General features: G+C 29.1%; 4 protein-coding genes across 9 annotated transcripts; 1 reads left to right on the top strand and 3 right to left on the bottom strand.

Moving 5' to 3' along the window:
* Positions 1-72: 72 nt before the first annotated feature.
* On the bottom strand, positions 73-9,788 carry LOC126854328 (BLOC-2 complex member HPS5 homolog). The gene is made up of 6 exons (XM_050600907.1): positions 9,622-9,788; positions 9,010-9,120; positions 8,567-8,800; positions 6,408-8,401; positions 5,686-5,803; positions 73-5,290 (listed from the first exon to the last, which is right to left on the bottom strand). Exons 1-6 carry the CDS (start codon positions 9,718-9,720, stop codon positions 5,039-5,041), a joined length of 2,808 nt encoding a protein of 935 aa, XP_050456864.1. The 5' UTR covers positions 9,721-9,788; the 3' UTR covers positions 73-5,038.
* Positions 9,789-9,992: 204 nt separating this feature from the next.
* LOC126854336 (probable cytochrome P450 301a1, mitochondrial) lies at positions 9,993-16,777 on the top strand. 2 transcript variants are annotated; one of them, XM_050600929.1, is made up of 11 exons: positions 9,993-10,101; positions 11,063-11,285; positions 12,625-13,113; positions 13,535-13,651; positions 13,745-13,821; positions 14,244-14,445; positions 14,857-15,019; positions 15,103-15,272; positions 15,429-15,507; positions 15,872-16,072; positions 16,422-16,777. In XM_050600929.1, the coding sequence occupies exons 2-11, from the start codon at positions 11,176-11,178 to the stop codon at positions 16,527-16,529; spliced, it is 1,716 nt and encodes a 571-aa protein (XP_050456886.1). In that variant the 5' UTR covers positions 9,993-10,101; positions 11,063-11,175; the 3' UTR covers positions 16,530-16,777. The 2 variants fall into 2 exon arrangements, with proteins under 2 accessions (XP_050456886.1, XP_050456887.1); XM_050600930.1 differs by lacking the exon at positions 9,993-10,101 and having other exon boundaries at positions 11,238-11,443.
* LOC126854337 (probable cytochrome P450 49a1) lies at positions 16,465-24,210 on the bottom strand. 5 transcript variants are annotated; one of them, XM_050600932.1, is made up of 11 exons: positions 24,096-24,210; positions 21,112-21,320; positions 20,242-20,488; positions 19,964-20,080; positions 19,704-19,780; positions 18,944-19,139; positions 18,594-18,753; positions 18,351-18,520; positions 18,134-18,212; positions 17,688-17,885; positions 16,465-17,044 (listed from the first exon to the last, which is right to left on the bottom strand). In XM_050600932.1, exons 1-11 carry the CDS (start codon positions 24,119-24,121, stop codon positions 16,937-16,939), a joined length of 1,587 nt encoding a protein of 528 aa, XP_050456889.1. In that variant the 5' UTR covers positions 24,122-24,210; the 3' UTR covers positions 16,465-16,936. The 5 variants fall into 5 exon arrangements, with proteins under 5 accessions (XP_050456889.1, XP_050456890.1, XP_050456888.1 ...); XM_050600933.1 differs by lacking the exon at positions 24,096-24,210 and adding an exon at positions 23,739-23,800; XM_050600931.1 differs by lacking the exon at positions 24,096-24,210 and adding an exon at positions 23,648-23,727.
* LOC126854334 (RNA-binding protein 28) lies at positions 24,158-27,983 on the bottom strand. The gene is made up of 11 exons (XM_050600922.1): positions 27,709-27,983; positions 27,489-27,628; positions 27,138-27,306; positions 26,796-27,064; positions 26,372-26,718; positions 25,757-26,147; positions 25,488-25,656; positions 25,201-25,418; positions 24,956-25,105; positions 24,496-24,870; positions 24,158-24,305 (listed from the first exon to the last, which is right to left on the bottom strand). Exons 1-11 carry the CDS (start codon positions 27,725-27,727, stop codon positions 24,165-24,167), a joined length of 2,388 nt encoding a protein of 795 aa, XP_050456879.1. The 5' UTR covers positions 27,728-27,983; the 3' UTR covers positions 24,158-24,164.
* Between the last annotated feature and the right edge of the window lie 10 nt (positions 27,984-27,993).

Here is a 27,993-nt window from a genome sequence, read left to right on the forward strand (position 1 = left end):
AATATGTTTTTATTTCTGCGATTTTACAAAGCTCCTGAGCTTTTATTGGTCGAGAGTTTTTCGAAAAGCTGGATCATTTTATATATATACATATGTATTAATTCTCTGATGCGTGTGATCGGCCTCTGTAACTTGCAAGATCTTTTATTCAATATTTAAAAAAAGCTGTACACTCATCTGAGAATTTATAATTAAAAAGAAAACGTTTTTCGTTGCAAGTGAAATAAATCTTTAGTGATTATATATGATCGGCTTTTCGAAGAAATACAAGTTGGAGTGTGCTTTATAATAAGAAATTAAAAATAAATGCGCAAATATCATGCTTCTGAGAATGAACTATATAGATTATTATCTCATACTATGTATTTTGTAAAAATTTATACTGTGCATTTCTCTTTCACATGTACAGTTATATATTAATAATAATATGTAACATATATGTTGATACTAAAAATTTAAACAAATTTCATAGAGAATATTTGGAAACTTATCTCACGAAGCATTTTATATATAACGCAATTATTCCTATGTAAAATCAACAATCTCTCCCGACTTTTTGTGTTATGAGCTGTAAGACTAAGTTAAAAAATGCATGAAACTTTGGTTATAATCGCATATACTTTCAAAGTATATTAACAGTATTCAAAGTATATATACATATACATATGTATATAGTCAATGATTATTATATACCATTGATATTAATGACTATGCAAATAGCATTAAGAAAATCAAAATTATTTGATATATGGAATAGTCAAATTGTTTATTTAAAATGATAGTCGGCGGCGATATATCACATAAGATATTGACATATCGAACGCAATACATTATATATATTTTATTTTATTATAAATTAATGAAATTAACAATTTGACTATAAACATAAGTTTATTGAGTTAAGTCTGTCTAACAATACATTAATAAATTTTGCATAACAGAGTCATCAGCCATTTGAAAGAGAAAAATTAAGATTTTTTGCAAAATGACTTTGAAATGCAAATTGTTAATATTCTTCCTATGTTCAAACACTGTACACATTCCATTTTTAAGAATGAAATATTCATTTTTTTTGCAAATCTATAGGTAGACTTAAGCTTCAAATAAAATTCTGTTGGATTAACAAATAATTCCAAAGTGCTTGTAAATTCTACGAAAAATAAGAGAGCAGAAGAACACAAACAAAAGTTTTTGACAAAGTTTATCTTTTATACATAATTTAACAATGAAGTAGGATCATGTGATTTTTCTTATCTATGTAAATTGAAGTTAATACTTTTTGAACAGTATCTTTTTAATTTTTACGCTCAACTAGTCTTTATGTAATTTTCCAGAAGGATAGAATTTTAAAGGATAAAATTTTATTTATCTTTTTTCAGGAATAGGAGAAGTGAATTTTAGTAGATATACGCATTAAATAAGACCATATTTTCAACAGTAAAAAGTCACGTATGTAAATGTATTTCTGACTTGATTATATTACAAATTACAAAAATTGTAAATTACTTTTATCATGTAATCTGGATAATCAGAAGTTTTGATGGAATACTATATTAATTGATGTGTGGCTAAAGATTATATAATACGTTTTTAACATTATGATTTACCACCCATTAGTGCTTGAAAAAAGATTCTTTCCTTTAAGATTATTTCTGCATGAATTATACATCCAATATATTTTAATTTTATTTATGTCAAAGAATCCGACGCACATACATGAGGAATGAATCTTTTGTTATAATATAATTAATGTATTCTTAAGTTTTACAATGCATCGATTGCATTTTTAAGCTCGAGATTTTTTTAATATCTAGTCATATCACAAAATTAAAAAAACTGCTCGAGATAAATTGCACATTCAATATTATTTGAATATTGCGAAAATCCATTGTAAAATTTTCCTTGAATTTATGAAAAAATTTGTGATTATTTGCGCATCAAATTTTAACACGTATTTAATAAGAACCGTAGCAATTTTTTAATTGAAGATTGATTGTGCTACACAAAGCGCGATCGTATAATTCTGTTCATATGTTTGATATTGTTAAATGTGCGATAATATTTGGCATCCCATTTAAATGCCATTAAAGTAGAACATATTTGCTATATTTCTAGTTGAATCATCTGAGAATGACTGCTAGTTATTCTAGTTTGATATTGAATTTTGAAGTGCGATGATTTTTTAATAGAATTTTTGTACATTTACATTTACGAGAGAGAGAAAGAAGGAAACACATAGCGTTTACTAATATAAATACAGAAAGCTGTTCTCATATGCAATATTATAGCAAATTTTGACGATTTTTTTAATGATATTGCTCCGCAAAAAGGCATCACATAATTATGAAATTGTGATGTAAATGTTTTACAAATATCTTTTTAGAAACCGCGCACAATATATATCAATATTAGAATCTTATATTATGCTGCCATAAAATAATTCCACATTAGTCTGTATTATAATAGTCAATTATAATGATAGCTTTATTAATTTAGAATTCTATTGTTGATGTTTTGTGCGTGATTTCATGTACGATCGCACGAGTACAATCGTCCGCAATTTATTCCTATGCATATTTATCAATTTTACTCTCTAAAAACTTTGTTTATGTGTATGTGCTAAATGCACGTTATATGATCACGTCTCAAGAGAGGTATTCAATCAACTCGCAGACTAAAAACCGCAATCATTTCACCGACATAATATAAGTCATGATTGCGATTATTTGTCATACCTTTGATTTCACATAACATTTTATTTGCGTAATAGTAGTCTCTCACTTGAGAGAGAGAAAGAGAAAGAAAATAAGGTTGCCTGGGAGAGATATGTATATGGACGTAATAATGGGTAAGTGCAACACAGAGAAAGCAGCTCTATATAGTTATATTTAATTTTAAGCGTATTATTTTGTGCGTACACAAAATATGAACGGATATGCACTTTTTCGTAAAAAAATAGACTTTTCCATTTAATGTCTCTTACATATTAATAATCTCTGAAAAGAAAAAGAGGAACGACGTATACTTATTTGTAAACGATTTAATGTACAATCGCAACTCTCGATTATTTTGCAAATTATATTAACACGTTGTCCACTGTGTATGTGTATTGTTAGAATTTTAACGATTGCGCACAATATCTTTTCATTTTTTTAGTAATTTATTGTACATACAAATTGTTGAAATAATATTTGGCAATTATTGAAATCGGCAAAACAACTGCACAGCAGAGAGAGCGACGTGTTAAGATCATCTTACAAACTGCTTCCTCTTTATATAATTCGATCTTGTTATTACTATTTATCGGCAAAATGATTATATCGAGAGAAAATGTATCGCTGATATATCTGTCAACATCTACATTTTCTCTATTGCCACTATTCAAAGTACAATGCTTTATTTTACGAAAAATCTAATTGGTGTAATTATAGTGTTCGATTTAATGGCAATGGCATTGATGATATTTATAAAATATTAAAAATGTTAAACATTGCATGATCTCGGTTCTGAACAAGTATATGGAAGCATATAGAACTAACAGTTATATATTTCGAAAAGAATCTTTCTGCTTCCAAATTGTATTGCAAATTTTTTGAAAAATGTGGAGATATCTCGATAATATTTTGCGATTTATTGTAATCATTTATATCTCTTATTTCTCTCCACGATATAATACAAAAATAGACACGCGCAAGTCATGATATCCATTGAAAGAAAATGAAATATTTTTCTACGATTTAGTATATACTCGAGATATTTTGCTCAAGAATTCATAAAATTGAGAGTATATATTGCTTCAACTGAAACATATATAGACATAAATTACTAGAGAGGACATATATATAAGCTAAAATTATTTTACCAATATTTATGTCTGCAATAATAAGTTTTATTACTTTTTTATAAGTATATACAAAATGATTTTATAGACGAAGTGTATGTACAAAGTTAGATTTTAAAGGAGAAACACTTTCTAGTCATACTGTGATAGAAAGTCACAGGAAATATTTATATATTATTGCAATTTAAACTGTGATATCGATATACACGAAATAATATCGTTAGTAAATATTTTTTTCTCTCTAAAGTTGATAATTTTATATATATTTTAGAAATATAATTCCATATATAAAATATATTTAAAAATAGTAATGTGTCCGGTGCTATTGCATTAGAATATATGATATGTTTATAGAAATAGTGATGAAAGTCGTCCAGATTTGTACTTTTTTATACGAAATTTATTCCATATAAGGATACATACGCATGTCGATATTTAATCATTTATCTTAAAATCTAATTAAGATTTTAAGCTTTCGCTTATCTAAAGAACAACATACTTTGCAAAATCAAAGAATTGAGTACGACAAAAATTAGTTACCAACTTTTCATATGTATAATAGATCAATATACGAAATTTACACGTTATATGCGTGTAATTATAATAAATATTTCAATAACGTCGCGAATAAGGTAAGTGATAAGATAAATAATGTAATATTAATGTAAATGTATATAGATGTACACATCTGTTCTTTCCTTCTCGCAAAAGTTTTATAAGCGGCGTCAGGAATCACGCGAGGAAATTTTATTTTATATGCTGTACACATATACATATCTGATAATTCTCTGTACAGAGAAGCTATAAACAATCATTGCAATTGTAATTAATAGCATCTTATTGCAATCAAAAAAAAAAATTTAATAACGAATACATAAGATTCAGTGATTTTAAAAAATATGCGCACTATCGAAGTGATACAATAGTATTTGTATCATAGCGATTTTCTTACAATTAATTTAAGAGACTTGATTGTGAAAACTCGTTTGTTCAATTTCCAACTGTGATAATTGAATGTATTGAGATAATAAATCCAAGTATATATTTGCGAGAGAAAGAGAACTTTAATAAACATATAAGCAATAAATAATAAATTCAAGAATACATATATATGAAGAGAGATTTAATTTAAGAGACATGTATAACTCTTCTATGTATAACTCTTTTTTTTTATTTGACTTGTATTTACAATATTTTCTAATGAAGATTACATCTAGTGAGCTTTCTCTCTATCATACAATTTACATGATAGGCATGACCGCAACGAAAGATCGCGATTCCGTTATTACCTAGTAAAATCGGTGTCTGTAAAGATAATGTGCAACACGGGCATGTCGATGATTTAGCCTGATGACATATACCCCAATGATGAGCGCCTGTTCCGAACATATTTTTATTTATCGGTCGCCTTAAATCTTTCTCAAGAGATTTTGCCAGCTGATCGCGCACCTGTGACAATGAAGATTTATTATTTCTTGATCATATTCTCCCGTGAGTTCCTTAAGCTGCTTAAATATAATACAAAGTGTGTCACATAATTCTGACCACTAATTATTGTGTAGAATTTAACTTTTTTTTTTATTTTCAATTATTTAATTTAAAAAATTCATAGAATCATCTGTAGAAAATAGAATTAATCACATTTTTATTAATAGCTTTTTTGAAATTTGTAAGGGAAGATAATCAGGATGAGATCGATTATGTGATTCACTCTGCATATCCAGATCATACAAAAGCTTGCAAGATGTTTCAACTTCAAGATAATTCTTAGATATCTTTTAGATTTTCATCTTTTGTCTAGATTTTATTATTTTTGTGATAGAAATAGATACAATAAGATTTACCTGTGGCGAACACATTGTACCAAATTCCGATGATAATTGATTTGTTTTATTGAAATCGATTGACTTCTTCAGACCATGGTGATGCAGTATTTTTGTAAATACAATAGACTGGAATATGCTATAATAAAACGTTATAATATTAATATTTAACAATTATGTTTAGCTAAAATTAATTTACATTTTTTACATGTACAGAGTGTTTTTGACTATAAGCGCATGTTATTCCAATTAAATATTTAAAGCAACGTTAAAACAATTTGAGTCATGTATTATTCGCCTTATATATGTAAAATTTATTTTCAAATCTTTATTTTATTTATTTATATTACATATTTACACTGTTTAAAAAAAATTACAATCAGATCAAGAACACTCTGTGAATAATTTTACATATTATTGTGTATTATATTCTTTTACAAGACGGGTAAACAAAAAATTAATAGTCTTGCTCAATCAAATATTGTTAATGACAAGCAAGAGTTTATTAGTAAGAAAATATATTCATCAGATCATTAAAAATAGCATACGCATTAACATTTATCGATAACAATAAAATCGTAAAATAATTTTTCACGTATATATAAAACGCAAAACGTCTGTTATTCTTTTCTAATTACTAATAAAAAAACTTGTTGAAATTAGGGTCGGATTTGATTACTTGAGTATACCATGCAAATAATATACAAATATTGTGTTCTCAATATTTAGAGATTGCCTAATACCTTCTGTCAAAATTAACATTCGGCATCATACTTTCTAGCTTAATCAGAAATGCCATGGTCTTGTCTGGTCCCTCTCTCTGCATGATTTCTCCGGCGATACCGCTCCAATCTATAAGTATATTGTAATCGGGTTTCTCAATCAAGGGCATTGCACAAAACAGGCAAGTGCCTTCTTCAATCTCGCTCAGACACGTGCTGACGCAATTCCACTGTTGCTCATTCAATGCCGGTAAAAGGAATGACAACACGACTTTGTCCCTTGTCTGAAGGCACTGTCTCAATATGTCGTCTAACGTATTACATCGTTCGATGCGAACGGCCAAATATTCACGCCACATGTAAGGTACCTGGTCGCAGATATTGCTACATTCTTTCGGCAGATCAATGTCCGTATATCTCTTGATCAAGGATTCGCCGATCGCCAAAAATTTTGGCTCCACTGGCTTATCGATCGGATAGGGATAACCGCAACTACATCTAGCATAAGCTGATGAATTAATTTGAATAAAGGCTCGTGCGAATTGTCGTACAATCAAATCGTTGCTGATGGAGTTGAGCAACTGAACGGAAGCGTTTTCCAAGAACGTGTTATAATAGTGCAATTCGGCAGCGCGAGTAATTTCGTAAATGAAACTCTGAAGTCCAGGTAAACTTTTATAAGATTCCTTAATAGTTCTCATCAGCTTGTCCGTTTCTGAAATGATCTCCTCGATTTCTTTTTCCGACATACTAGGTCTAACGCTGTTTATCAAATCGTAAATCGGCTGCAACTCGGATTGCACCCTGTGCATTACATTTTGTTGTGGATCGTCAAAATTTTCACGATTATCGTCTTTGATGTTTCCCAACGCTTCTTCGTCTAAATCGAGTACATCTGCTGAAGTTATTTCAAGTATATCTTCGCGTGCAAGATTTTTGTCTCGATTCCTCCCAGATATTATTTGCATATCGGATGAATCTTCGCTAGAAGTTTCCGGAGACTGCAGCGCGGACATTGTTTCACAGCCATATGTTCTTCTATTCGTGAACCCATCGTTCTCAGAATGCACAACTACGATTCCGGAGTCCAGTTTGGATAATCTATTTTTATTACCGGCTTGCAAAAACGTTATCAACGGCCGCAATAACGCCAGCGCTTCCTCATCTCGTGATATTCGCGGTAGATCTTCCACTTCAAACAATTCGACGATTTCCTTAGTATCGATGGCTTTCAATAATAGCGATCTATATATAAAACACGCATTTAAACACTCACTATATCGCTCGTGACGATACAGCCACAATATCAGGCTATCGAGCGATGATAATGTTAGACAATGAAACTCGTTATCACAGGTCATCAGGTAGATTTGATCATCCACGACCGCGGTCATGGCGATGTTTGTGTATTTGTTGCTCCACAGTAACACAGTCGCGCTGATGGGATCAATAATGTACACACCGCTATTCGTGTAGGAAAATAAATATCTACGCGCAATTACGAGCAAATGCGAGAAATTGATGGATTGCGGCGGCCACTCGCGTTCTGTCCCTTCCTTCTGACTAGATTCTAGAATACTATCTGATCGAAATATTGCTATTGGAGGAATGGCCAGAGCCTCTTTAAACTGATGCGTTTTCACGACAACCCCATCAGCTGATACTTCCCATAATCTCGAGCTAGGTCGAGCACAAAAAATCTTCGCATGATTCTCCTTGCCCAGGATATTGCTGTCATTATCGGAGATCAAATTGAACGCGCCACGCGAATCATTGATGCTTCTCTCTTCCTTTTGCAGATTCAAGGCGTTCTCGTGCATCTTGTAAAAGCACGCGCCAAACTCGCCATTCCGCGGCTTGTTGCCGATCTGTTTATATTGCTCTTGAACTGTGTCGCAGATATAACATCGCGCCAGTGTAGAGACTAAGAGCAGAGGCGAAAAGAAGTTCAATTGCACTATACTAGAATCCAAATTCATCAGTATGCATGTTGGTGTTTGAAACATTCCATTGACCTGATAATTATTAAAAAAAAGAATAATATATAATGTATTAATTGATATTAATATACATATATAAAAAATTTCAAATATGTGTATTTGCATTTTAATTTTATTTTATTACATAAAAATTAAATGTATGCTATGACAATAATACAATGTAGAGAATTATAAGCTTACCCCAAATATAGATAATACCATGACGGAAACTTTGCCAGCTGCATCTCCTACATATATATCAGTGCTATTATTATTCCAACAGAGACAAGTAATTTGTTCGTACATATGTTCCATAGATATAGCTATCAGTTGAGGAGTAGATTTTAAAGAGACTACACAGACAGTACCACGAGTTGTTGCTAATGCTACAGCCTTCTCATCAGGTGATATCGCTACACGTGAAACCACACCCTCCTAATAAAGAACAAGAATTAATTATTGGTACAATACTTAATTAATATTACAGCGCAATGATACATTTGCAACCACCAATAAAATCTCATAATTTTAATAATTGTTGTTCAATTATAATTATTCTCAATTACTATATATGTATATTAAAGAGAAAAAAATATAAAATCTTGATTATTAAATAAAATTAAAAATCAAATTCTGTTATTTACCGATAAGGGTATTATCTGCAAAAATGAACATGGTTCTCTGGAGAACACGTAAACACTGCCACTGGTCGAGCCCAGTATAATGTAACTTGATGAGGCATTGAAGCATGTGTACTGTAATTAATTTATATTAATATTAACATATACAGTATTAATATCAATTACATAATGTGATACTGACAAAATACTGATAAAAAATAGAAAAAAATACACGAATTTTATTTTATTTATACTATTGAAGGAAAGTAATTCTCTAATCACTACAATTATGTAATACTATGTAAATATAAAATAAAATATATAAGTAAATTTCGCAATGGAAAGATTATTGTATTTATTTCTGTTCGCATATATATAAAAAAATATAAAATTTTGAAAAACGGTTTATTTAAAAAAGAAAAATTACTAAAATTAAAAATATAATATCGCATAGTTATTTTTATCATTCTCTCTTGAGAAAGGGATTAGATTTTTGGCGTAAAACGGACGAAACTTCTGGCACCAGTTTGACAGATGTATTGTATACTACGCTACACTATATAATAATCTCAGATTTAACCTCGCATTAGCCTGACGCATTAAACGCAAAGAAAATGTTTTATCGTAGCACCGTACCTTTATTCGTTGCGTCGAGTTGATCGGTCTGTACAAAATCGAATTGATTTCCTCACGTTCCGACAGGACGTAAGGAAGATCCGGTACAGCGGGATACATCGTCCAGCATCTTCTACTACTTGAAAACGCGCGCAATCATCTGTGAACCGTGACAGAATACAGGACTGTAATTATTTGCATCATTTCCATAGCGTACGTTCGAAAATCTTACTCGTATCTTACTAGAATAGAATAATATTGAATTAACCAATCAGAATAAAGAAACTTTGATTTCTTTCTTATTCTGATTGGTCGATTAAACGCTACTTTACCGACGTAAGATTTTCAAACGCACCTATAACAAACTTCATGTTTAGTCCTCTGCACTTGCACTTCAGTCCTCATTCTACTTTCCCTCCCTCAATGTCTATCGTCATTAAAAATTTTTAATTCTCAAAATTAATCATTTTAATCTATGGAATGTATAAGATTCTAAATATGGTATGTAAAAAACCTTGTGTACTGTTTTATCGAATATAAATAAGATAATATATATATTTGCTTAAAAATTAAGATTTTATACTAGGATTTTCTAATGAAAATAATAATATGTAGTGTTCAAATAAACACATTTATTTTTTTTCCTATATATATATATATATATATATATATATATATATATATATATATATATATATATTTAAAGATAAAATTATGTTTGCTTGCGCGCCAAATAATTTTCGAAATTGAGATTGCAGGTAAAATACTATAAAATAATAAGAATTATAATTTTTATCAAATAAAATTGTAATCAATTTATTATTATAATTTGTAAAAATAAAATATTTTAATTTGGGAAAAATTAAAATATTAATAAAAAAAATTAACACTATTAAAATTTTCTACCAATTTTTAGAAATTAAAAAAAAAATTATATAACGTTAAAAAAGTAAGATATCTTAAATTAATTATGTAACTTTATATGCAATTTAATTAATATGTAAAATCTCTAAATGTTGACAAAATAACTTTTTTCTCATATATGACTTTATTACAGTTTTCTTTATTTCTTTTGCAAAAAATTGATTAGAGATATCCGTTGATTACATTTTGCAATTACAAAATGGCTGGATTAAGAATGCAATCACGTATCTCTGAATTATAGATAGTACCAATTTAATTGGCGCATAATTTAATTGACAGAATTGTTTAAAACAAAATTTTTAATTATATCTCTTTAATTATATCTTATATGATAGTTATTCATGATATTTTTATATTTTTTATATAATAAGAGATTTAAAATATTTTATATTTCTTTATTTTAATCATGTTCGCATCTTGTTCGCAAAGCATATGCAATATATTATCGTAGTTAGACTCGTCAATGTATAAATCGACCAAATTGATATACATAATAATGTGACATAAAAAGAGATGATAAAACTTCTTTCTTTTTAAGCTTTAATAACTCTGTACCAATGAGAAAGAAGTAAAAGGGAATAAAGATAAAAAAAGGATTAATAAAAATGATAGACACGTTAAACCAGATTTATCCGATATTCGGGTCAGTTTATGGAAGGAGGGGACAATTTCATCAATGGAAGGGAGCATTCGCACCGTAGATCGCGTCTGGCGGCCTTCTTCCTTGCTTGGAACGTTTTCAGTTACCATGCATCTATGAGGTGCGTTAACATTGATAATCCCTTTTCATCTTTTATCACCCTAAAAAGAAAAGTGTATGTGCGAGTGTGAAAACGCTACTTGAACGACGAAAATTCCAGTTGCATATTGGTCTTCGTGAAAGACGGATTTCGACGATGTTACCCTTCGGCATTGCGAGGTGCGCTTATAAAATAAAGTTACGAATGCGAGGGTTGACTGTGCCCATAATTGCGATAATATTGCTTCTGTAATTAAAATGTAATGTAAGATTTCGCGAAAATTGCTGATACTGAAACGAAATCATGAAAAATCATTTTCCTTTCCCGAGCAAAGTTATTTCAATGCGCGTGGGAGAATGCCTTTCGCGGAAGGCTTTCCACAATTTCCTAACGTTAATTATGTTTCACGCCGTAGCATAATCGCACACGCAGATCTGATACTTTAACACAACCATACATATATATATATATATATATATATATATATATATATATATATATATATATATATATATATATACAATGTGTCCTGCAAAGATTATGCCAACGCTCGTGAACGGGTAAAGCACAGTAAACTGAACAGAAAAGTCCTTTACTATTTTTTGATCTGAGCTTTCTTTTCATTGTTATACGATGTTAAAGTCAGCTAATCAGCGCCTGTCTACAATGGAAAACAAAGGAGGGACGTCAGAGGTCAGAGTAACGAAACGGCTTTCTGTTGTATAGGCAGGAGCTGATTAGCTAACTTTAACATCGTATAACAATGAAAAGAAAGCTCAGATCAAAAAATAGTAAAGGACTTTTCTATTCAGTTTACTGTGCTCTACCCGTTCACGAGCGTTGGCATAATCTTTGCAGGACACATTGTATATATATATATATATTTATTTATTTATGCTTCTAATGTGTGGCATTTTCTCTAGATATTGAATGACTTTAAATTCAAATATTGAAGTTCAAATCCCATTTCTCTTATAATATTCAAGATAAATTATCCGAATTTCTACGTTATTTTTCTGCAAGAAGAATCGAGTAAAAACATAGAAAAGAAACAGTGAGATAAAATAAATAACTTGGAAGGTAATGCGAGACTAGCATATTCAATTATCGAAATGAATCACAAAACCCGTACAAGATTAGTATATTTAATCGATACTAGCTAAGGTACTAACTTTTGTAAAATATTTTTAAAATACTTTTTTTCAATATTTTAGTGTATATATATATATATATATATATATATATATATATATATATATATTATTCTATGATTGATATCTCGATAATCGCAATTTTGATAAAGATAATACTTTTTGAGAAATTAAAGGGAAATATTAACAAGCGATTAGTTTTTTTTTAGAATAAAGCCAGCTTTACTAATCTCTGGGACGCGATGCTGCTTGTTTCAACCCTGTGAATCATTATGTGAAAGGATTATCCTTTGGAGAGATTTATGCAACGGTAGGATCACGCCCGAATGTCCTCACGTGTCGTCATCCCAGACAACAATTACTTCGTCGCATGTCAAGCCGTATGATGAGGTGCCAGGCCCGCGGCCAATACCTATCTTAGGTAATGCTTGGCGGCTATTGCCCTTGATCGGCCAGTATCAGATCTCGGATGTTGCAAAAATCTCGCAAATGTTTTACGATGAGTATGGCAAGATTGTACGACTGAGCGGCCTGATTGGTCGTCCCGATTTGCTCTTTGTTTACGACGCTGATGAGATCGAGAAAGTGTACCGGCAAGAAGGCCCGACGCCCTTCAGGCCCGCTATGCCCTGTCTGGTACATTATAAGAGCGTCGTGCGCAAGGACTTTTTTGGCGAGCTGCCTGGCGTTGTTGGCGTGTAGGTAGAATATAGAATATGATAATGACAAACTAATAATTTGGATCATTTCGAATTATTATTATCAAAGTTAAAAATAAAAATAGAATAGAGGATAATTAAAAATATAAAGACAAATAAGAGTCAACAAAATATTACAAATTACTTGAAAAAGAAAAGATACGTTTGTTATCTTAATTTATTGAATAAAGAAATACACACCCATGATGCTATTAAATGTATGTACATATTCATTAGATCTATTAAGTAAATCTTGATATATCTTGATATAGTCATTTCTGATTTTTGAAATAAACCTTGTCCTGAATTTTTTTAAATGTTAGTAAAATTTCAATGAAATATCGATAAAAGGTCTTTGTTTGCAGTCCATTTCTGTATGTTTATTTTGAACTCATCGCACGGTAATTATTTCTCTCATTAGACACGGTGAGCAATGGAAGGAGTTTCGTACGCGCGTCCAGAAACCTGTTCTCCAACCGCAAACTATTAAAAAATATATAACACCAATTGAAATAGTTACAAGGGATTTCATAAGAAGGTGAGATGGTGGAGAATAAAATCGATATATTCATGGGCAATTACACAAATCATGTGTTTTATCTATTTACGCAATATCTCCGCTACATTGCAGAATCGAGCAGATTCAAGGAAAGGACGGTGAACTGCCCGGTGATTTCGATAACGAAATACACAAGTGGGCTCTCGAATGTTAGTTTTTATTTTACGTAAAGTATTGATTGCTTATTGCATATTTTGCATAATAAAATGTCTTGCATTGATAACTCTTCAAATTATATGTAAAATTAGATGTACATATTTTTTTATTCATGCGCTGCATTTTTTATCTATATGCAATTGTCTACATACGATATTTTATTACTATGTTTTCACTTTTCTATTTGTTCTCAAGATATGTATATATATATTTAGTTATAAGAGATAATATTAGATTTCTAATGTTTCTCGTTTATGAAAGAGCATCCAGTCTATTACCGATAAAAATAATCTATCTAAAAGCCTCTCTTTCTCTTTCTTATTGGGGAAAGCCCGAGTTTCTCGAGAGCGCATTCCCGAACGTGCAACGACGCTCACATTCACTACGTACTATGAATTATACATCTGTTGTGCAGGTATAGGTCGTGTGGCACTCGACGTCAGACTCGGATGTTTGAGCGAGGCATTGTCTCCGGATTCTGAACCGCAAAAAATAATCGATGCCGCCAAATTCGCGCTAAGAAATGTGGCCACGCTCGAGCTTAAGGCTCCGTACTGGAGATACATCCCGACGCCCTTATGGAGCCGTTACGTGCGCAATATGAATTATTTCGTCGAGTAAGAAGAACCCTATGTAATAGACTAATGAAAAACAGAGAATTAGCAGAGAGATTTATTCTCGAAAATTACGTAAGCTTCCAATCTCTTTAAGATTTCTTGGATTAGTTTTTCACGTGCAATCAGTCCAAGATGTTTTTATAGTTGTGAGGCATATTCTTTATTTAGAATTTAAATATTTGAAAGTGAATTTTTTTCTACCCTTTCGGCACTTTGTCAAGTCATTAACGGCACGCATAAATTTTAGAAGAAATAGAAAGTTATGCAACAGATAATTAAAATTAAATAAAAACCCATTTGTCGTGCGTTAAAAATTTCATGCGGTTTAATTTAATTTACAGCTACTTTTTATAAATGATTTTATAAATGAGTAAGTTTTGCGACAATGATATAATATATGTTCTGCTTTAGGATATGCATGAAATATATCAACGCCGCGATAATTAGGCTTAAAAATAAGAAAGCCGTAGCCGAGAGCGACTTGTCGCTGGTGGAACGAATTTTAGCTAAAGAGGCGGACCCTAAGATGGCTTATATCTTCGCTCTCGATCTGATATTAGTCGGCATTGACACGGCACGTAAAATTAGATATATATATAGAGATATTAAATATTTAAATAAAATATATTACACACACGTATACACAATAAATTGCAGATATCAATGGCGGTGTGTTCAATATTGTATCAATTGGCGATTAGACCGGAAGAGCAGGAGAAGATACACCAGGAATTGCTGCAAATATTGCCGGATCCTTCCGTTCCTCTCACAACTAGTCACCTGGATCAAGCGATTTATATGAAAGCTTTCATCCGCGAGGTATTTAGGTAATATTAAACGGCTTAATAAACACTTTGATAATAATTCAATTGCTAAATGACTGACTTAATTCTTTTCGCATATCTATGATAACGATCTAGTTTTGTTTTACAAAATAATAAAGGAATGAGAAATGGAAAGATTTTAGAGCGCGCGTGTTGCAGGGTGTATTCTACTGTTATCGGAAACGGCAGGACGTTGCAGAACGACACTGTTATTTGCGGTTACAAAATTCCAAAAGGAGTACGTAATATCTTTTTTCTAACATTTCTCTATCATACTCACCTTATTTTTCTAACATTTCTCTATCGCACTCATCTTATATTACTACTTTATCATGCATAATACATAAATCTCTGCAAACTGCAACTCTATATCAATATTAAAAATAAAAAAACCCTTTCCTTATGATAATATCTTTATAAGTAAAGTTTTGAAAAACGCATTTAGTTTTTAGATATTTAATAAAATTATTCGAGTTTTAAATAATTTTGTATATTATATATATATATATATATATATATATATATATATATATATATATATATATGTATATATATATATACATATAATATGAACATTATGATATATTAAACTATAATTTTAGATTCAAGTTGTGTTTCCCACGCTTGTCACCGGTAACATGGAGGATTACGTTGCGGACTCGAAAACATTCAAGCCTGCGAGATGGTTCAAGGACGATAACGAAAAATTGCATCCGTTCGCGTCGCTGCCATACGGTTATGGAGCACGAATGTGCTTGGGCAGGCGATTCGCGGATCTCGAGATGCAAGTTCTGTTAACAAAGGTGCAGCACGTTCTATGTATATTTATTATGTTTTATTTGATAAATGTAAAGTATTTTAAAACCTGTTAGCCTTATGTTTCTTATAAGGTCATACTAACATGCACTTGGTTTCCTTACTCATTTTTACTGCATATATTCTGTTATCTGAATGCAGTTTTTTATTTCATCATTGAATACAAAATTTTTTTTAATTAATTTTTTAAAGTTGTAATCTTTTTAATTTTTTTAAGTTTATTTATATACTAGCTTATTATGTTTTAAAAGTTTGATTTTACATAAAATTACGATAAAATCGAGTATTGAACAATATAAAATAGTGATAATTGTATTAACAATATATTATTTTTAGCTCCTGAGATCATACAAGTTGGAGTATCATCACGAGCCGCTAAAATACAAGGTCACTTTCATGTATGCGCCCGATGGAGAACTTAGGTTTAAAGTAATAAAAAGATAGCATTATTTATATCCTATAAGTCTTGCGATATGATATTGTAAGATAGGTTAAAAACAAAAATAAAAATAGCTAGAACAAAGAAAATATCTCGAAATTTGTAGATTATTATTAATAAAACTCTATGAACATTATACATTCACAAAATTTGATTAAATTATATATGTTACATTACAGAGATATGATAATATCCATTGGAAATTCTAAGATTTGTATTTGTTATCGGAAAATACATAATAAGGTCGACATTATATACATATTGTAGAAAATTATTTATTTGTAACTAAAATGCATTTAGAAATTAAACACTGGTGAAACGCAATATTACATGTATTTATTAATGAAAGTTTATAAATAATATTTTTATTCCTCATGAAAAGTATGAATACTATCTCTATTTTTTGCAAAAATTATCTCTGAATAAATCTCAGCTTCAACGGTCCTTTCGGCGTATACATCGGATTAACATAATATTCCAATTTTTTATAGTGATATTCTACTTTATAAAATTGCAGAATCTGAAACAAAGAGAGAAAAAATTTTCTTTTTAATAATATAATAATAAAAATTATCAAGAGATTAGATCTTCGAGATAAAATGTTTTGTTATCGCGGAATAATCACGAGAATTTATTTAAATATGGTAATAAAAATTACCTCAACAAATATATTGTAAAATTGCATATTTACGCAATTTTTTCTTATTTTCTAAAGCGTCAAAACATAATTGGTAAAATTACGTTGTACGCAGTTCTTGCGACATACCAAATAATCTTCGTATAATTATTCTTACTCTGTGTAACACTATGTGTCACGATAAATATAAAAAAATAATTCTGCGTGATATATAATAAAAGAAATATTTATACAGGAGATAAAATTAATTTCTGCTGCTTGAAATTAATAGAACAGAAATAATAATAAACTAACTCGTGATGCAATTTTCATTATTAATTATAAGATTCAAATATATCAATGAGTTTGTTAATAAAATTAAAATCATATTGAATTGTAGTTTATATATGTTCCCAAATTGATAGATTGATACTAGGGAAGTAAGTCGTTGGCCTAAATTAGTGAAAGCGCGTGGACTCATTTTTTTTATTCCATGCTGCGTCGTGGCAACTTAGCGTATCTCCGACAATCGGAGGTCATTTCTCACCTTGCTAATGACTATAATTATTTCGAGCTCAGCAAATCGTCGCCCAAGACACATTCGTCTGCCATAACCAAAAGGAAGTGACGCGAATCTGTGACGAACTTTGTCTTCGCGCAACCACCGTTCTGGAAGAAACTCGTGACACCGGGGAAAGTACTTCTCTAGATTGCTAATGACATAGTGTTGAAATACCACGTGCACCTGAAAACAATTAGCATCCGTAAAAATTTGTATTTTCTCTTGTTATCTGTGATTGCAAAATTCTTTTAATTTTGTAACTAAAGTTTAAATAACTTTAAAATCTCAAATAATTTGATTATATTGATATATAGATTGATATATACAGTTAATATTCAATTTTTTATGTCAATATTATGTCTCATTAATACAAAATCTTATTGCAGTGATCTCATCTATAAATTTAATTCAAAAGTAATTTTTTCTCTTACTCCTTTCGGCACGTAGTAACCGCCAATTATAGTATCCGAAGTTGTACTTCGCCCGTTGCCTATAACAACTGGATACATTCTAATTAAAAATAAAAAACATAAATTATGATATATATCCAATGAAAGTTATGGTTAAAAGAAGATGAGTTGCAGTTCTCTCTAACTTTATTGCAAAACGATAGATTTAAAAATACATATCTGATTAATCTCAACAAACCTTAGAGTTTCTTTTATGCATGCTCTTAAATATTTTAAATTATCTATATTTATCGCTTCGAGAGGTGCGTCTGTTTGCGAATGAATATTACAGATTTCTTCATATGCTAATGCCTGTTTTTCTGGATGTAACGCTAATTGATACAGCACCGAAGCCACTGTAGTTAAGGTCTATAAATAATTCCATCCTTTGAAAACTAATATGTGTGAATGTAGAAAGTTATAAAATAAGGAAAATATTTACCGTATCAACGCCAACTAAAAACAAATCTAAAGCGAGAATGGAGGCTACTTTTGTATCGCCTTCAAGAGCTAGAACTCTTTCCAAAAGAGACAGTTCTTTGTCCGAATCTATATTGCTCTTGGCTCTCGATAGAGCGGCAGATGTATATTTTGATATTATACTGAAATGTAATAAATGATTTATATAAATAGTATAAAAATAAATATATATATATATATATATATATATATATATATATTTTATGTTATTTATATTCTATTAATCTATATTTCATATATATTTAAAACAATAATATAATTAAGAATTTTCTTTAAGGAAAAATCTTTTATGTATCAATTATTATTTTTTACCTCACAATAGTATCTAAAGCATTTATATATTGTCGCCACGTGGGTGTATTGAAGATTTTCCAAAAAGGTATCTTTAATTCGAGCACGGGCACGTTTTTGAAAAAAGTGATCAACGCGTCTATGAGCTTCTGTGTTTCCGCGTCCGCGTCGTCATCCAAGCAACCTAAACGTACATCCAATGCAACCCGTGCAATTGCTATAATAACAAAATTATTTTTTACAGTTACTTATGTTTACGCACTTATACACGTGTATTAAATATTTTATTGAGCCAGGATAGGCTCAAAAGTTCCGACCAAATTTTGAAATTTTATAGGAAATTTAATTCTGAACAAAAAGTTTCCCCATAACTACAACTTTTGTTTTGGTATATTTTGTTAAAAAACGCATACTTTTTGTGATATTTATGAAAATGTATAAAATAATCGTAATTTCAGAGATTTTTGGGCGTTTACTTTTTAAGAAAGCATTTTTTGACCTATGTTTATCAGAAACTTTTTCTTTAGAATTAAATTTCCTATAAAATTTGTGTCAATTCTTAAAAAAAAAAAAAATTTTTATATATACAGATACATTTTTTAATCAATTAATCTTGATCACAATCTTATTATACAATACAAAAATTCCATCTTTTCAAAATTCTCTTTCCAGATTCTTCGGTAAAAGAAAAACCTTTTCATATACAGATTTGTCAAATTCAATATTTCTACGAGAATTATGAAAAATTCTTGAAACCTTGTATATCTCGTCGCATACTTACATTCTAAGGACCACTTGTGTAGCTCGTTGAGAAAGTCGTTAGGTACCTCGTGGTTCTTATCTCGTATTTTTGCTATTCTACAAAAAAAAAAGAGGGGGTAAATATCTTTCTGATGACATGAAGACAATTAAGCTGGTGTGCCCGCAAACGGTGAGAGTTAGGCTACATGGCTTGAAAAAGTACCATTGTTTAGAATGGCATTTGTATAAAGGAACGATGACTTTTATATATTATCTATAGAAGCAATAAAACTGACGAACCTGCGAAGGAATGCCGCGCTGGCTTCCTCGATCGCGCCGATATACATTTTCGCGGTCCGCGGCTGCAGCATCACTTGCTGCACCTTGCTCCGAAAATTGTACCAGCTATCACCATGGCTGCAATATGCAGAAAGAAAAGAAGAATTAAAATCAAATTAGGATAATAGTATATGATTATCATTCGTTTATCTGTTGAATAAAAAAGAATGTATTTCCTCAAGTATTAGAATAATGATGTCAAATACACAATTGTGTACTTGAAATGTAATATGTCTTACACGGCAATGACTCCGGGATTATCTTGAAAGAAATCTTTTCGCAATACATGTTTGTAGTAGTCAAGTGACGGCATAGAAGGTCGATGAGGCATTTTTTCTTCCCGTCGAAAGATACGCTCAATTTCATTTGCATCGTATACAAATACCATATCCGGTCTACCTAAAAGACCTTCTATCTTTACGATGTTCCCGTACTGTTCGTGCAATCTCTTCGATAATTTGTCTACTGCCTGTATATCAAAGTTTCCTATAAAATTATTTTTTTATTAAACTTTGTGATTTATTTTATTATTTTGGTTTTATACTTTTTATTTTAAAAATCTTAACAACATATTATTAATTGCAACTGTTCCATAGATCATCAAGCTTATGCAAATTTAATTAATAAATATAGAAAAATTACTTTCTTTTCGTAGAACCTTTTTTCTCAAAATTATATAATTATTATACAAATAATTAATGTGTTTGTCTGAAATACGCATGAGTGCTTTATAATATTTGATTTTTATTGTTTGTATACTTTAAATTTCCAATTGAAATGTTTGCCAATTAAATATATTCATTATGCGAAGGCAATCGCATTTATAAAGAGATTCATTGGAATTATCAATGTTACGCAAATAAAGAAATATTTGTAAATCTTATCGTCAGCCGGATGTGCTAAAAAGAAGAGCAAATCCAGTTAAAATATAAACGAAAAATAATTTCATCTCTTTGCTAACTAAATATGTAATTATATAAAAAAAAAAAATAAAAAACTCACAGTCAAAATAAGAGAGATTAAGAAGGTGAATAGATCGTAAAGTCAAGAAGTATAATAAACAGTCGAAAGTGCTTATTATTTGCTTTGGAGAAATTATTCAATTATACCTAGGTAAGGTAGAAAGCGCCAGGTGTTACCCAACAAAGGGATCGGCTTAGGTCCTGGAATGTCCGAGTATAGACGATGTGATAATAAATCTTTTTCCTCGACATCCGCGGCCAATGTATCTAATGTCGCTTTGTCACTCTCCATCTCAAACTTGACAAATCGTCGAAATAATTCCCTTGTGTATCGCCTTAATGTAGTCATTTGTAAACTATACAATAAAAATGATTTAATTTTTCTGAAATATCTATTTTCATCTAAACTAATATTTGTCGCACAACCAAAACTCTAATTACTGTATTATCTACTTTTTTATCGCGGAAATATTCTGTATAACTTCAAATTAAAATTTAAAAGAAATATCTGTTTTTACCTACATTTAAATTTATTTATTTACAATATATATAAAATTGTATTTAAATTTATTTTTCTTTTTTTTTTACAGAATATTTTTAAAAATAGAAAAAAATATATGTTTTACTCTTTATAATTCATGCAAAATTAATCAAATTTCTTATACAATTACATGATAGTTAATAAAAAAAATTGCTTCCAATATAAATTTTTCGTTCAAGAAAAGTTTATAGTTAGTATCGACTCGGAACGCATTCTTTATTACGTGATGCTCTCGCATTTAAATAAAGAGTACATATGTAATTTGCATGTAAATTTAGCGCAGTAAAATAGAAAAGCAGTTCTGTGCATGATGAATGCAATACGTGACACAACAGTATGATATAATGCCACAATCTTTATACAGAAATGTCTCTGAATCTTGGAATGTATTCAAGCGTAGAAAGCATTAATTTTATTTTCGTAAGAGTGGGCGGATAATCATTCAATTAATAACATTAGGTTCCAGAGAGAAAGAGATAGAGAAAAAGACATATAATTCAGATAAAAAGTGATACTTTTGAATCCCTGAATTCATCAAAAATAAATTGTCTAGTACTTTCTACTTCTGCATATATTACTGTACTAATATCTTGTATTTGCATACATTAATTTTAATATCCTCTTAAGACTACATTCCATTGGGCGATCGCAAAACACGAGAATTGTCTGTCTTTATTTAGTTTTTAAACAAAAATGAAATCATCCCATAAAAATCGTTAAAATCGTTAAATAAATAGCCTAATATCAAGAAATAAACATTTATAAACTTGTATCCTAATAATATGTATGACATAAAACTGTTATTTACATTTACATAAATAACTGTAAAATAATTTCAAGAAAGAAATATATTTTTGGAATACTGAGATCATCTGTTGATCTCAGTATTCCAAACATAGTGGTTGACACAATGTCAGTTTGACATTTCGATTTTTCTCTTTCTACTTTTTAATTATAACTTTCACTTGATAAGGACCAAAACCATATGGTCGAAACGTCGTGATAAATATATTTTTGTGAAGAATATATTATCAAAGATATATACTAAAAGAATTTATATTATTTTGGAATTGAGAAACAATTTTACAAAAAGCTCATAAAATAATTTTTAAATGCAAACAATTTATATTCTTGAATATTAATATATTATTTAAAATATAAACTTTGAGCAAAATGTAAAATAACAAACGAACTGACATATGTATAATTCGTATATTGAAAATATCGTATAATTATTAATTAATTATTAATATAATTATTAATTATTAATTAATATTTTATATTAATTAGAAATAAATTAATAATAAAGAAAAGTTTTTTTAAATAGTTGCATTTTTATAAATGTATATGAAATATTAATAAAAGATACATTTACATTTCAAATTATTTCAATCATTCACTTCAAATCATTTACTCATACAATCTTTTATTACTTTTAAAACATGTACGAATATTATTTCGATATATAAAATAAATAAAGAATAAAAATAAGAAAATAATCGTAGCATTTTTTTCAGAAGAAATCGCAAAGCCGATAACTCAGTAACTGTGTGACATTCGTGCAATTCCTTGCGATGCACTCACTGCACCGTAAATTGTCGCAACTTTCTCATAGATTGTCGCAATTACAATTTAAGCGTTTAATGATGCATATCACGAACACATATTTGCATCACATTAATAAAAGTGCAACATAAAAACGTCGATACATTTGATACAAGAGTACAATAGAATCAAAAATACATGTTATGCATATTATATAAGAAAACGATATAATAAACAATTTAATCTATATATATATATACATACGACATATTTTCGATAAAATATGATGATGCTAAAAAATAAAATAATTTCGTAAAATATAAGATAATATACGAAAAAATAATAAGAGTTTTAACATTTTATAAAATAACATTCAAATAATCACATTTCATTACTGTAAAAAATAAAATCATAAAATTTGAAGAAAATTAATAGAAAAAAGATAAAACTGTGAAAAAAGCCGACTCTCAAAAATTTAAATTAAAAATATATAACATATATATGACATTAAAAAATAAAATTTATTAAATATATAACAATTATATAACTTATTAAATATATAATTAAAATATCAAAAAATTGACAAAAAATAATTACATTTTTCTTTGAACGAAATAATTAATCATTATGAACAGTTTTATACAATTCAAAATTTAATTTGTATAGAACTCAATTTTGAAGACCTTACTTTCCAGGATATGTTGTACACACGAAAAAAACCACAATCAGACTGAAGTGACGTTGCTTTGCTTAGTGCTAAAGTATACTTTATTGGATGTTTGAAAGAAAACCGCTCGTAAGTGGGAGAAGGAATGAAATTCCGAGAAGGGGAAGTAATACTATGAAATAGGTGACATTAAAAAGATAAAGAAGAGAATACATGTATGTTTTATAATGTGTTATTTTACATTGAATAAAGTAATTCAATATGACAAAATAATAGAAATTAAGATGAGAACACTTAGTTAAAAATAAAAATAAAAAATTTTTATCTTTTAAATTTTTACTTGTGTTAAATCATTCTTTTAATTCATTACATACTTACATATATTGTATAGTAAATATATGCATATTTAACTACATATTATTATAATTCTTTTCACTTTTATACATTTTAAGATCCAGGATTCGAGGATTCATACCATTTCGATTTTTTAAGATCAATATCTTTCAGTTTGCTTCTATAATTATTTAGAAGCATATTAAAGTTTACATCATTTACATCTCTATCAAACTTTTTTACTTGCTTCATCATCTACAAAAAAAGATAACAAAGGGGAAATATATTAAATAAAAATTATTACACTCTATATAAAAAAAAATTAAATAAGTGAAGTTAAAAAAAAAAACCAAAATAAATTTTTTGAAATATGTGTATGTGTAGTATGTATACACGTAAAGTACAATATATAGAATAAAATATATATTAAATTAATATATCTTACTGGCATATTGTCTTGCATTTTCTTTGTCTTTTCCTTTTTCGCAGTTTCCGATTGTTTAATCGTTTTAGTTAATTTTTTCTGTTTTTTCATAGTCCACATATGTAACTTAGCCTGTGACTTAAGTGTGAAATTTGATCTTAATTTATCCTCGCCTAATTCACTAGTAATGCCAGTATATGATTTTTTATTCAATTCTTTTTCATTTACTCTTCTGGCTTTAACTCGTTTGGTTGGTATTTCTTCCTCAGCATCTTCGCTTTTTCTTTTATTTTTATTTCCAGACCACAAAGGATTTCGGTCGCGACTTTTCTGAATTCTTCTGTCCTTCGCGTTTACCAAAATGCGGTTTTCTATCGAGAATCCGACTATAGGTCTCTATAAGCCAATTATAAGAATTTCGATAAAGATGCATGAAATGACCATAAATAGTAATAATCGAAATAAATTTATAATTTCTTACTCTGTGTTTGGAAAATATATTTGGATTGTTATTTATACTTCTCAAAGCTTTAAGTGCATCCTCATGACTGGTAAATGTAACAAAACCGTACTCTTTTGATTTGCCTTTTCCAGTTGCATCAACATTTTTCAAATCACGCATAACTCGGGCCTTAAAGATATTCTCATTAAAATTACTGTCTACATAATTTTAAAAAATATGTTTTTAATAAATATGTCTATATTATTTCAAATGATTTCTAATACCTCCTTAATAATAGCTTTAGGACCACTATGATTTTTGAACAATTGTCTAAGTTTTGCATCATCCAGATTGGATGGTAAATTGTGAACAGCAAGTCGCGTTCTCGATATGAACATGTTCAAGTTACGCAACATCTGCGATTTCCACCGCTCTAATTTCAAACGTTTTTCCATATCGGACATCGATACTTCTAACGCAGCTGGACTTCCGGCCAGCACAACTAGAAACAACACATATGCTAACATTTCTTTATATAATATAACATTCATTGTTTTATATAACATTTTACCTCCTTCTTTAACAAGATATAAATTTCTGGAATCTTTAGTCCTTTGTTTCTTCAAGTTCGTTTTATTTGTTACTTCCTGCTTTGGCAATGCTCTATGTACATCGATTATTTGATCACGTAAACGTAACTCAGTTCCAGCCATTAAACACTTCTCAGCATCTTCAATATGCTATAAAAAATGTTTTTTATGTATTTGTGCTATTAAAAATTAAAACAAACTTTTAAAAAAAATTTACATCTGTACATAAAGATAAATTAGCAAATCTTACTCTATATTTAACAAATGCAGTGCCTTTGGAATATTCAGTCAAAGGATCAATGCAAACAAGAGCGTAATAAATAGGTCCAAATTGCTCCATAAAACTTTTAAGTTCATCATTCTTAACAGCAAATGGTACATTTTTCAAAAAAACCGTTCTTCCTTCACTAACATCATTAGATGTTCGTCGTGAATGTTCTGCATCAGAATAATTTTCTTTCTTTTCATTTTTCTCCGATTTAATAACAGATTGATCAATACTAATATTGATATCATCATCATCATTACTATCATTATTACTGTCATCTTCATTATCAGTATCTTCTACTTCATGCTTAATTTCTGCTTCTTCTTTCTCAGACTCGATTTCCTCTTGTATATTTTCCATTGTAACTTCTTTGCTATAAATTATAAAAATATTAATTATGCAGAGAGAAAGAAAGACATATGTGAGACAGAAAGAAAGAAAGAGAGAGAGAGAGAGAGAGAGAGAGAGAGAGAGAGAGAGAAAGTGCACAAAACAAATTATTTAAAAGAAAAATTATGATAAAAGTTATAAAGAGAAAGAAAAAATATATAATTTAGAACCGATTGCTTCATATACATAATTTGAATTTTCAAATACCTGTCCAAGTCAGCATCCGATTTATTATCCTCATCCTCACTGCTATCAATTACTTTTATTTCTGAAGTATCATGTACTTCATCTTCATCAATTTCAGTTTTGATTTCTGGTTTTATGTCTGTATTGTTTTCAGAAAACTTATTCTTTGGAATAGCCCAATCAACTATCATAGATCTGTTTAAAAGAGATTGCATATTTGCATAATGTATAGCTTTTGCAGCACTTTGTACAACATTAAATTGCACAAATGCAACTCCACTTTGTTTACCATTAGGTTTGGTTAAAATCTTTATTTCGTCTATTTCACCATATTGAGAAAAAAATTCCTTTAAATTGTCTTCTGTAACCTAAGCAAAAATGTTATTCAAAAATATCAATATTTTAAACATGTTCTTCTTTAATTATCTGTATATAAAATAAATACCTGAAAAGATAAATTTCGTATTACAATCCTAGCTCGTTTTTTCTGTTTTCTCATCTTTTGAAGCTTTCTCCTTTTCTGCTTTTTCAAATTATCTTTTTCTTTTATAAATTTTTTCTTATGTATGTTATTATCTTTATTATCTTCTTTTTGTACATTTTCAGAATTTTGTATTTCATCTTTATCAGTTTCCTGATTACCAGAAAGATTTTTCTCAAGCTTTTCTCTAAATTTGGATTTTGATATTGCCCAGTCACAATTTATAGTTCTTCCTATAAATATATATAAAATTATGCTAAAATCAAAATATTAAAAAGAAAAACTAAATCTCAATTCTGCAAATACCAAGAAATTCCTTTTTATTAGTATTGAATATTGCTTTTGATGCATCTTCTATACATTTAAATCGTATAAAACCACATCCAACTAAATTTCCATCTGAGCGTTTTAAGAGGTTTATTTCTGTAATTTCACCAAATGGCTTATAAAATCTTTTTATATCGTCTTCTGTTACCTAACGAAATATAATCATATCATTTAAATTAAGTATCATGTATAAAAAATTGATGTATATATAGTAGAAATTTTTTTTTTTTAATATATCGGTAGAAATAAAGTTTCGCTAATTTTTAAAACTTTAATCAATTGAAATAATAATATATTTTCTATTATATATTGGATCAAATGTTTAAATACCTTAAAAGGTAAATTTCTCACGATTATTCGAGAATTTTGACCATTTTCTTCTGCACTGTCTCTATTGCCGTCTTGATTATTATTACTTCTTTTTGATTTTATTTTTTGTCGATATATCCAAGATTTACCATTTTTTTGTCCTAAACATATATAATACAAGTGTTAATTACGTAAATTAAATTAAATTATTATTTTTAAATAATATTATCAAAATTCTTACCATAATATGGTTTACCCATTTTTAATGTAAATTCACATAAATTAATTTCAATTCTTTGCAATGAATATATATTTTATATATATATTTTTTACTGTCTAAATAGTAAAACGTGTCAAACTCGATAATGAAATAAATCCATAAAATTTATAATAGTTGATTTTTAATTCACATTCACATAAATTATAAGAAACGTTATTCTATATTCTATGAGTATAGTCGCAGATATGTTGCACGTGCTCATACTACTAAAGGTGAATTCAAAAACTTGTCTGTGAGATAAAGTTG

The sequence above is a fragment of the Cataglyphis hispanica genome, chromosome 14 (assembly GCF_021464435.1).
Source record: "Cataglyphis hispanica isolate Lineage 1 chromosome 14, ULB_Chis1_1.0, whole genome shotgun sequence".
Lineage (NCBI taxonomy): Eukaryota > Metazoa > Arthropoda > Insecta > Hymenoptera > Formicidae > Cataglyphis > Cataglyphis hispanica.